This window comes from Diadema antillarum, unplaced genomic scaffold (assembly GCF_040938485.1).
Source record: "Diadema antillarum isolate AM-2024a unplaced genomic scaffold, OU_Dant_1.0 seq00001410_RagTag, whole genome shotgun sequence".
Lineage (NCBI taxonomy): Eukaryota > Metazoa > Echinodermata > Echinoidea > Diadematoida > Diadematidae > Diadema > Diadema antillarum.
The window spans coordinates 1,175,656-1,187,795 of record NW_027272164.1 but is presented as its reverse complement, the minus strand read 5'-3'; the positions used below and the strand labels follow the sequence as shown (position 1 = coordinate 1,187,795).

Here is a 12,140-nt window from a genome sequence, read left to right as displayed (position 1 = left end):
TTATACATCCACTGAATAATGCAACTAGTTGATGTAAAAATGTTGATGCGATTTTAGCCAAATTGAGATAGATAAACACCTCATCTGCATATAGACATATTTTAGGATTAATCTACTATAGGTAGATAGTAAAAAGCAGAGAAGACATTGAATGAGTTTGGCACCTGCATGTCTTTCGTGTTCGATCTGTTCTTCTCCGTCTCCGTCTGCAGAGAAAGCTCTTGTTGAGAAACTTTTTCGCGAGTCTCTGTCCATTTCCCCTTGATGGCATCTATCAGCGTAGACTCATTGCCGGGGGTTTGGTCGACACCGCAGAAGTTAGCCAGATCCTGTAGGTTTTCAAAAAATATATTCACGCCAATGTTGTCAAAGAACAGTAAGGAAGACAAAGAGAATGAAAAAGAGTCACTAATATAGAAGTATAGAAATGCAGAAAGAGATTGAGATAAGATGATATATGACATGGAAACGGAGAAAAAAAAAAGAATTGGGGTTTTTGCGAAGAGTTAGGCTGACCGCGAACGAAGATACATTCTGTAAACGAAATCGAAGCTGGATTCATCAGAGCATTTGCCCAATTTGTAATATTTACAATAAATGATATTTTGCCGGTTCTTCACTAATGTTCTTCCTGAAGTTTCCCTTACCATAAAAGTGATGTCATCCTCTATGACATTTTAACATTACTACATAAATTGGTTAATATCGATGTGACAATTAAAGAATAGTTGAACGATGATAACGAAAGATAATGCCCAAATAGATAATTTAGCAAGCAGCTCGTACCTGCAGGTTCTCCATCGTTTTTGCAGACTTCACTCTTTCTCGGAGAAGTGCCGTCTCCAGGTCATTCACTTTTGCCTGGAGCTGTGTCCACGTGGTCCTGATTGCTCCAAAGAGGGCGGAGCCAATGGTGGACCCAGCCACGCCCATCATGTCAACAACACGCTGCAGGATGGTATCAGGAAAATGTGTGAAAACTTTAAAACCAAATACTATACACATTATAAGAATCAATCAATCAGTGTGGTAATAGGGGAAAGACGTATTAATTGTAGGTCGAATGAATTACGAACAAACTTGTAACTTATCGAATGAATTTAATTTTGCATAGACATGAAACTTTGAGAACAGATAGACTTATAATAATTCATATTTAACTCTTTTCAAGTTTTCTTCCGTTTGAGGCATCTTTCTCCTATTCCTCATTTCCTCCATCCAGCGATCCTTTTATTTATCCATCCACATATCCCTCCATCCCTCCATTCTTACAGCCTTGCCTACCTTCAGTATCCCCTCGGCTTCGTTGACTTTCTGGCTTTCTCCAGCCAGCCTCTCTTGGAGGTCAATGACCTCTGCTTCTTTTTCTTTCCATCTCACCTTGAGATGGTCAAGAATGTTTGAGTCAATGTCAGATGACGTCACATTCATGTGGGTGGCGAGCTCCTATAAATAGGGAAAAGCAAATAAACAATTTGAATAGTATGAAGAGCATCTTTATTTTGAACATGGCTTTGATTTTCAAATTCTAAGGAATGAACTCTTTCATTGTCAGAAAAAGTCGATGAAATAACTAAATCGAGAAAGAAGAAATGTATACTATGTTAAATCAAATAAGGTAATCATACGCATTCTACCAAGAATCGATGTTCCTGGATCCTATACGCGATCGAGTTTGAGCAGATATAAGCTGAAGATTATAACTCCTTCATGCAAACTTAGAGACGACGTGATCATATCTATCTAAACAATTTTGTCGTGTTTCCACTTTTAAATCGATGGAAATCATTCTGTAATACCCACCTGGATGTTGGCATTTCTGCTGTCCAGAGCTATTGACAACTTGTCGGCATGTTCTCTTGCCGCGTGCCATGAATTGGTCAAACCCGCAAAGATGTCGTCTGGCGAGTTTGCCGCTCCAGCAATGTCGAGCCCGACATCGCTGGCAAGGATCTGAATAAATCAGGAAAATGCAAAAACAAAAAAAGATTAAATCCAAACTATAAACTAGTAATATAATTTGCATATTGTATAGCTCATTATAATATAGAAGATTCTCTATGTACTTTACATAACTTCTGTCTAATACATACAAAAGATACATTTTAGAGGATTTTAGAAATTGCTAATAGTGTTTGTCTCAGCCCTAAGTTTGCCTGGCAAACCCATTCCCCCAAAATAGGTGCTGAAACAACAAAAGGACAAGAAATGTGTACCAAGCATCATTTTCGACATGACAGTAAACCAAAATAGGTGTGATTCGCATAGACAGTAGATTGTTTTAGGCAGACCAGACGAGATGTTAAAATAGTGAGTACAATCCCACAGTTACTATAAGAGAGGTATATACATACCATCAGTTGACCCAGGAGATTGTCGTATTTCGTTCCCACAATGCAGCACGCTTCCTGCTGCAGCAGCCATGCTGCTTCCATCCGGGAAAAGACCATATCAGCCGTCTCACACACCCGGTGCTCCCCCATTCGTTGAGCAAACGCCTGCAGCAAAGAAGCGAAGGAGATGAAGATGGTGACGATTGCGTATTGATGGTAGTAATCATGAAGATGACAGTGATTATAATCATAAAGATTGAGTAGTAATGATAATGGCATTAATAATTGTTTTATCACTACCAATGGTAATTAGATAATGGTAATTCTTAACATCAGCAATATCAGCAAAAACTTACATATCAGTGTTTTTATGTGGTAAGTGATTCACATGAAGAAAGTCGAGCTAAGCAGATGATGCTCGCGCACTTTACTCAGTTCCCTTATCTTTGACTATGGTTCTTAAATCTATAACATTAATTCTTACATTTATCTTTTATAAGTACCAGTACATATTGTATAATCAATCTAAATAACAAGTGACTGTCTAGAATTTGTGTTACCCGCCTGCCATCTAAGAATTTGCAAGCTCCCTTGCTCTTTGATTTTGGAATCTGAGTGTTTACATAAAAAATTCTCCTTCTACCTTCTATCTCCCTCTCACCAAGATGTTGTTGTTGTTGTGTTGTTATTTGAATTTATTTGGCGTTTATCATTCCCCTAAGAATATTTACGCCATGTTGAATATTTACCATTAGCCTATGCTCCAGTCGTCTGATGTAATTTCTCCGCTCAATACTGTGAAGAAGTAAATTGCCAGAGAGTGCGCAGGTAGGTGCCAAATCTACCTCAGCGCTCCGAACCGCGAACGGTCGCATCATCTGATGATAAAAACAACCACAACAACAAATAAACAAGGCGAAAAAGAGCATACAATATACATGATGTTAGAAAGCGAGGATATAATTGCAATTTCGGCATGAACTGTAACTCTTGTATCTTCTGTATCTACGTACTTACTTACTGTCTCTGGAGTTTACTATGAATTGTTCGATAATTTGATTACCGACCTCAAGAAATGGGATGTATTTTGTTTCATTGTATAACATTATGGGTCTTTGACATACTTTATTCTGATTGAGTTGGCTTGTACAGAGAAATAAAATAAACAATAATAAGATAAAGTTAAAAACAAGATCGACTCACCTGGCCCCTAGCCTCGTGGATGATATCCTGGCTCAAGAGCCGGTTGGTGGAACAACTCTTCAGCATCGCTCCTGCGATACGGAAGAGTTCAGACATCCTACAAATTTAGAGAGAGAGGAAATTTCAAATTCATTGAATAGAAAAAATGACCAGTGCTTTTAAATTGATAGTAGATTGAGATTTAATTCGTTGCACGTTGCTTTTTTTAGCTAATGAGTAAGAAAAGCATATTATTATAACCCAAATGAATCAAAGACAAAGATGCTGAACAAAGATGATCACATCGTGCCTCAAAAGAATATGATTTGAAGTGCGTTTACCACTTTGCAATTAGACTATGAATTACCTATACACTGTGATTTCAAACAAGACGACATAAAGATTGACATAGCTATCATAATGCATAGATCTAGCAATAATGCTTTACATCAAGCCTCTCAACAGAAATTCCCTATTTCAGATATTAATGACATAGATCTAGTAGTTTATCATCTGAATCTCTTGTGACGTATGAACATGTTTTGAAGACATATTCATAACACAATAAGTGTCACTGCAATTGCGTTCTAGGAATAAATGGAAAATATCAAATTAAATCTACTTTCTCAAGCTATGTTACCTCTTCATTAATGCAACTTTACTTACACATGTAAGTGTGGATTCTTTTTTTTTTCCTAGGCACAAAATCCATTGTTTGTTTCCAATGCGAGTATGGCGTTTCAATTCTATTGAGCTTAGAAACAAATACACGTCATATTACGGAAGATACTAGTATTCATCATCGTGGTAGTAACTGAAGGAAATAAAGGAGACAGAAGATTAGCTTTATTTCCTACACGTCATGTTATTAAACAATCTATGAAAAGCAAAACTTACCTCGATAGACTAGGAATGTGAAGAAGATTCAATCACAAAACGCCGAAAATTCGGAAAATACAGCGAAAGATCACTGAATCACTCCTTGCAGTTGAAAAGCTCAAAAGCAAAGTGCCTGTTTTGACTTGATGCGTTTCCATCCCTACGTGATGTATGCTAATGAGGGCGTCATCAGTGAAACTTTCAGCCAATCCGGTTACTTTTACGTACGCTGTCTTGTAATGCGCTGTGCGTGTAACGCGCGTGGCATTGTTGCGTAGAACTGTAGAAAACTGGGACACAGGTGAACATGCCCCGCCTTCGTCATCACTGAAACTTTCAGCCAATCAGGTTACTTTTACGTTCACTGCCTTGTAACGTGCAGTGCGTGCAACGCGCATGGCATTGTTGCGTAGTTGCGAAGAAATCTGGGACACAGGTGAATATGCCCCGCCTTCGTTATCACTGAAACTTTGAGCCAATCAGGTTACTTGTATGTACGCTGTCTCGTAATGCGGAATGCGTGCAGCGCAGTGGCATTATTGCGTAGCAAATTGGGGCATGCTGTAAGTGAACATGGTCATAACCAAAGAGTATAGCAGCGCATACTCCTATATCAACGGCATGCACCATCAAATCCTTTGGTTCACATGTTCACTACAGTCTGTCAAAACAATACTATCACTCTGATACATTCCAAGTAATTTGAGGGGAAACAATAGTGTAAAGATTAAAACAAAACGATTGTCAACTTGTGGACAAAAATCATCAACGCGCATATTATTATGGTCATATTTTTCATTGTGTGCTTACCATGCTTACAGCTATATTTAACAAGGGAGTTTTGTCTAACTTTCGTTAGAAAACACACAGGAAAAGACTAACAAAGAAGCAAACAAACGAAATACCCTCGTACTCAAAGACAGCAAAGGAACAAGAGGAGATGTATTACAAAGGTCATTGCACACAACCTGATACATCTACACTAAAGTCAGATTTTTCCATTTGAAGAAAAAAAAATCTTGAAGATCATAAATATCACGATTGTATTATTAGCAGTGGCGGATCCAGAGGGGGGCGCAACCGGCGCACGCCCCCCTTTATTTTTTGTTAAAAACAAAAGAAATAAAAAGAAAAAAATGAAATGAAACCCGGAAGTGGCACCAGAAATATTAGTTGCGCCCCCCCACCCCTTTACAGAATTCCTGGATCCGCCCCTGATTGGCCCCTCATGTTCAAATCCCGCTGTTACGCAATGTGCACTATCATGCAGAAAACACCATTGCCGTTGGAGATTTACAAAACACGAAATGGCTACGCTTATAACTTACCCCTTCCAGAAACTCTTCACCAAGCTGGCATTCTGCAGCAAAGTTCGCCGAAGGGAGGACCATGTTCTGTCTGGTCCGAGAGTCAAAAGTCGGGTTCTCAATCCAACAGTTTACGAAGACAAACATGTGGTTTTTTATCTGTTGAAAACAAACGCATCCATGGTAGTAACACGTTAAATTATGATATCATGGTACCAACTGATAATGGGCATATCGCAGCATTAATTATGGTGCCTACTCTTGAATTCTTATGTATTGACAGAAATGCCATGTAAATCCAGGACAAGTTTTCAGAATCATCTCAGAAGCATTTGAATATTTCACATTGACCTTATGAAACGATTATCATATTGAATTACTATTCCAGACAAGATTCTACCGGCTGTTGCAGGAGCCGCGGAATATTTTTATCGTGGGGGCATTAACCATAGGTACACAAGAGTCCAGAAAAATAGCAGATATAGTATGTGACATTCAGCCTCAAAACTCCGCACCTTTCCCCACCTATGTCAAAATAGTTTTAAAAGCAATTATTTAGCAATTCCAGTCTGTTTACTTACATTTTTAACTGATATAAATCTTACCTGGTATGGTTTGATATCTACACCCTCTGCAATCCTCTCTTTCACCCTTTCCATCAGGACAGTCACTATTTGATCGGCAACATGATCAACATGCCTCCCTCCCTGTTGAAAAAAAAAGATATGTGAAAATGATCATTTACAGTGGTCATAAACCGTGCATAAGAGTGCATTGGCGGATCGGGGGGGGGGGGCACGCGCACCCTCTTTATTTTTGGTTAAAACAAAACAAATAAAAATTAAAAAGGGGGTGCGTGCGCCCCCCCCCCCTTTGATCTTGCAAAGGCGCCTCCCCTTTACGGAATTCCTGGATCCGCCCCTTGTTTAGCATCATGTTTGCATCAACCTTGATAAAAATCAAAGCATGAATGTCTATAGCCTCTTTCAGCGAGACAGAATTTATGTGAACGAAGCTTAGCCTACTGCAGAGCCTTCTCGAATCTTCTCTGAACGTTTTCATCAAGCAAAATCCCCAACATTACCGATTCGGAAAGCAAGAGAATATCAAACAGAGGGGTGAAGGTTGAGGTGTGAATTTCTTCAATTTACCGATCCTATCGACGTGTACAATCAAAAGAAATTCAAACAGGTGAAAAGAATAATTTGAGGAAAATTAAATATTCTATGATTCAGATCCTTTAATGCAATGTAATTTTGTTACATCTGTGTTATGTTTACTATTTGGTAATTTATATGTGTACTTTTGTTTTAATTGTAATTTTGTGCATGCGAGTGTATGTTTTAGCATTCTTTTTATTGTGCAGGGCCGCTTCGTAGGGCAGTTTTTAACTGAAAGGGCTACCCAGTTGAAATGAAACGGAATAAATAGATAGATAGATACATGTAGATAGATAGATAAATAAATAGATAATAAATGAATAAATAGATAAATAAACAAATAAATAAATAAATAAATAAATAAATAAATAAACAAATAAATAAATAAATAAATGGGAGAAACTCGAACCCTGACTTTATGTCTATAATTTAGAGCCTTATCACTATACCACGGTGCTAACACAATACAACACGATATAAGGGGTTTTGTTTAGATTTGTGTGTTGTTGTTTTTTTTGCGTTCAGTTTTATACTAAAGTGGGAGCGAGTGCAGAAACATAGTTGCCATTTTTTTTGGATACCTTGGTGGTGGTGATGCTGTTGACAAAGCTGACTTGCTGGAAGCCCTTCTCACTCATGCATAGACACACCTCCCAACGAGGGTTCACCTGTTCATGGACCACCTTTAGTGGCTGGCTGTCCTCACTCTGGACACTCTTCACGTAAAAGTCCACGTAGGCCTTGAATCCTGAGATCTAGGTATAGGTTTGAAAAGCAGTGGGAAGGTATAATCTTCTCATTATCAATCTGATTATGAGTTGTTGTTTTTTTTTTTGTTACTGGCAGACGTATCAAAGGGCATGTAATAGTTACAGCTTTAAGTTCCTATTGCGTTGTGAGAAGACATTTTTTAATTCCCCTGTGTAACAACATGTCTTTGTGGACGCAAAGGAATGAAGACAACATGCAATTCCAACATTAGTCTATTACACTCGCAATAGGGATGTTGTGGGCAACCATCTTGTCCGAGAATTTTGACATTGGGTGGGATTCGCTTTCATTATCTATTGGGTAAAGGCATAGTGGCTGGTATTGACTGTACCACCGTCATGATTGCCACCATCACCTTTCCACAAACATCGACTCGGTTGCTTGAAAGACGAACTGGCGCAGGATTATATACTTTTTTTTTAGTTCACTCATTGACGCGCTTTCACGTGGCATTTTAGAGTTCATTCGAACCATCAGCGGCTTATACTATATTCTGTGACTTTACAGACAGGCTAATCCAAAATGAGGACCAGTTCCCTCAGCAAAATAAAGACAACTAATTTCAGCCTACATGTACTACTTTTTGGTAGGCCTATATGTGAAGAGTTTTATCGCAAAATGAGCTAACTCTATTCTTGTTAAGTGAGATATTTGTGATTAAAGCTGAAAAAAAAACACACACACAGAAAATAGCAAGAAAATACAGGATATTTTTAATCATAACTTCTAGATAGAATATTAATTGTTATGTACAAGTGAGGTATTATACTGGAAATGTTTAATTTTGCTCTACCTGATGCTGGACTTACTTTGAAGTATTTAAGAATGGCGCTTAGACCACTTTGCAATAAAACTTTTCATGTACATGATATATAAAATATTTATAGGCTTACAGGTAGCTCTTTTTCATTCAGAAAGACATTGACGTTGTCAAGACAACCGGCTACGTCATATGCGCGTCGTGACAACAGGGCCACTGTGTCACTATCCAGTTGGGCAATGCTGAACTTTTCCAGATCGGGACTGAACGTGATCTCGACGAAATCGTCATCGCCGTCGAAGGTTGTCTCACGGATGTTGTCCTTCTTGCTCATGTTGTCTATCCAGCTCTATAAAGATTATGGTTGATGTTGGGAATAAGGAGTGTTAAAATAAAAAACGGTGTCGAAGGGACTTCAAGTCTTATAAGCATTATTCAGTTTTTGTGGCAACAGCTAGAAATGGTCCCAGCAGCCTGAACTCAGCGACACTTGGCAAATATGACTTTGAAGTTTTAAGGAAGGTGTGATCTCGTTCCCAACTTCCATCTCTTCTAAGTTCCAGCTCTATAGCTTCATAGCCTTGCTGTAAGACTCCATCGAGCAACCTACCAGGTCGCGGGGCGAATATCTATGTAAGACAATTGTGAAAGGAGCCCTTCGGCGTTCAAGTTGACTTTGAATGATCGAGTAAATTTAGTCAAACGGAAAGGTTCAATGAATCGAATATGAAATTAAAAAGTCAGGTAATTTCGAACTTTAGCCGTTTTTACGCAACCGTGACGTGATAGTATCGATTGCGTTTTTTTAGAATAAAGTGAATTAGCTCACGTCTTCATCTCGATCCATGAAAATTATCAACGGCTAAAGTCGCCTAAAGCTGCTGTACCTGTTCAACAGCCCTCCTGTGATACCTGCAAGCTGTGAGTACAGTGAATTTCTTGCTGAAAACGTTGGGGAGTACAGTGTTGCCACTCTCATTTCCGGCACACGTGACATCTGTATATGAACAGTAAACAGCAGAGCGCTGAATCAGAAAACAGTACATCGAACGTGGCGCTTTTTCTGTATACAATCCAGAGAATGATTTTATTTCAAGCTTAATTCGTTCCATTGGACGGATAAGTTACTACACTGAAAGAATCAATTGGTCGCGTAAGTAATTTGTCAAGACGTGTTTAGGGGCGGTTTGACAAATTCCTTCACTCTTGACAAAATGTTTATGACCCATGACAAATGTTTGTCTTCAGTGTACGCATCTGTGAAGTGCATTACGATTCAAAACAGTGTATTGACGGATGAAAATTCCCAATTGACATATTTCTGGGTCATGACGAATCTTAAAATTGTCACAAAAATCAACACTACAAATTCGCATTGTCACAAAATTTCTATAGTACAAGTCTACTCTCGCTCCACGTTAGCATTGGTCTTCGTGGTTCACAATCACAGAAGAAATATCTATTCCAGATTATGTTCATTGTAATTGGATTACTTTCGCGATTATATAATTATCATCTTCCTGCTGTTTTCTCGTTCTTCTCACTACCATTCTGATGATTACCATTATCATAATTTTATCGTCATTATAGGCCTTCTATCAGCGTCACTATCGTCATTGTTATTGTTATATTTGTCCTCGGCTAGGTATTATCATCACTATCACAATGATCAGTTCATTGAGTTTGTATTTTGTAGCTGTTTAGTATGCGCGTATCATATATTAGTATAACAGTGTATCGCTGAATTACCAACATTACGTGGAGTGTGCGTCACTTCTCTCGCATGTTCGGATATGGGGATTCCCCTTCCACTGATCCGTACGCTGATGACGCTGTTCTCACTGGATACAAAGGAAAATTAATGTTGAACATGTACTTTCACACACGGTTACGCATGATAGAACTATATATGAAGAAGAGGTTTCTTTGATTGAAAAAAGAATTGATTTCGGTTTGTAGAAGACGACTGATAATCACGATATCAGGACGATCCTTCTTTACTCGGTCAAACTTGATCGTTCAAAGTTCCGCACATTTTATCTCAAAATAAAGTGCTTGCTCATTTACTCATTTTTCATTCGATACGATTCGTGACGTTTTACTACAATGATACCTTCATCTATCTAGATAAAAACAAACCCACCGCCAATTATAAGAGTTAAAAAAGAAATGGGAGAACCAGCGGAGGTGCAAGACTTACGAATCGATGTTAATCTTGATGCAATTCGAGGAAGGATATTGTCGTTTGTGGTCAGCAGACGCCACTGCAAAATCATGACATAAAGACAAATCATTATTAGGTTTGGCCACGGGGATTGGCCTTGCATTTCTTCATGCGGCAGAAGCCTCTTGCCAACATTATAACAACAAGTTAGGGAATTATGAGCCTAACAAGTGATAATATATAGGTTCCTAGAAATGAAACGAAAGCAAAAGAGCAAAGAGGTCACTTTGTGTCTTTTAGATGTTCAGAAAGTACAGGGCAGAAATCCTTCTCTGTGTATGTCAAGCTCCTCTTCACAGGCAATTAAAGATGATTAAGCCATAGTGGGAACAAGAATTTCAAAAGAAGTATTTAACCCTCCTGGAAAATCCTGATAATACGTTTATACAATGGAAAGCGATGACCATTTTTTTGTTTGTTTGTTTTACTGTCCATGAAGTCTTATGGTGCTTTCCAGGTACCTTTGAATGCGACAGAGAGAGAGAGAAAAAAAATGAGACTACAGCAATTGTAACTTACCAAGTACATCATCACAGATCTTGTAAAGTCCCGGAACGAACGAGATTACCCTGTGGACGAGGTTTCTGTTGTCAATCACCCACATGGCCTGTGTTTGATTAAAGGTAGAATCGGTTTGTTATTTCCACCCGAAGGAGAATCAACTTGATTGAAAAAAAAATACATTGAATGAATTCATTAACCCCATCAAAAACAATAATAATACACACACACAAACAAAGAATAAAACAAAGCAACAACCCAGAAATTATTTGGCAAAATTAAACATAATGAACCGGAAATCATTGAATAAACTACGGTCTTTTGTTAGCATTACAAAAAAAAAAAATCAGCCACTGATGAATTTCAAATCAGCTCTTTACTGCATCGTGAGCTGTTCACGGCTGCTTTCACTTTTTTTAAATTGATTCTAGCATGCGTGTTTGCGCATGCGTGCTCGTGTTTTGAGTATGCAAAAAAGGCCAGTATTTGTTTTGTCCCTCATGTATATTCCGATTAGGATTTCCACCTGTTTGACTGCCTCGATGGAACCGATGTAGGTGTCAGGACGAAGAAGGATGTGACGGATATTGGCTCTTTTCTCCTCGTCATCGCGGGGGACTTCATCCAGACTCTCCTCGACATCCGACTGTCTGGAACACCAACAAAGGATGTCTGCCTGTGACGTCATACTCCCGATCTGTAGCACATACAGTGTAATTATTTTTGAAGAGTAAATGAGAACTTTTGAGACCAATGTCCCTTATAATCATAGGTCTCTCATAAAGTCAACGGTACAGAGAAGGCCGGTTTTAATGAGCTCGCTTACAACGATCGAGGTATCGCTTTTAACGAGGTGAATTGGGCGGTTCCGATTTTCCGTCATTGAGTTTAGCTGGTCCTGCACAGTCCTTTTTAATACGTTTATAAGGAGGTAAATTCGGCGACCTCGTTGACAGGTTTTAAATGTGAATACTTGATAGAACGTTCTATGATATGAGAACATTTTGGTAACTTCCTAATTTT

General features: G+C 38.6%; 1 protein-coding gene across 1 annotated transcript in view; it reads right to left on the bottom strand.

The window, feature by feature from the left end:
* Positions 1-12,140, bottom strand: part of LOC139709132 (DNA topoisomerase 2-beta-like) — a 30,717-nt gene that overhangs the window by 17,474 nt on the left and 1,103 nt on the right. The window contains exons 2-10 of the mRNA XM_071621093.1: positions 11,644-11,814; positions 11,136-11,223; positions 10,593-10,656; positions 10,142-10,233; positions 9,280-9,389; positions 8,526-8,741; positions 7,443-7,616; positions 6,307-6,408; positions 5,723-5,860 (exon numbers count right to left, since the gene is read on the bottom strand). Of these exons, the coding sequence (XP_071477194.1) occupies positions 5,723-5,860; positions 6,307-6,408; positions 7,443-7,616; positions 8,526-8,741; positions 9,280-9,389; positions 10,142-10,233; positions 10,593-10,656; positions 11,136-11,223; positions 11,644-11,814 (1,155 nt within the window). The remainder of the gene's footprint in view (positions 1-5,722; positions 5,861-6,306; positions 6,409-7,442; positions 7,617-8,525; positions 8,742-9,279; positions 9,390-10,141; positions 10,234-10,592; positions 10,657-11,135; positions 11,224-11,643; positions 11,815-12,140) is intronic.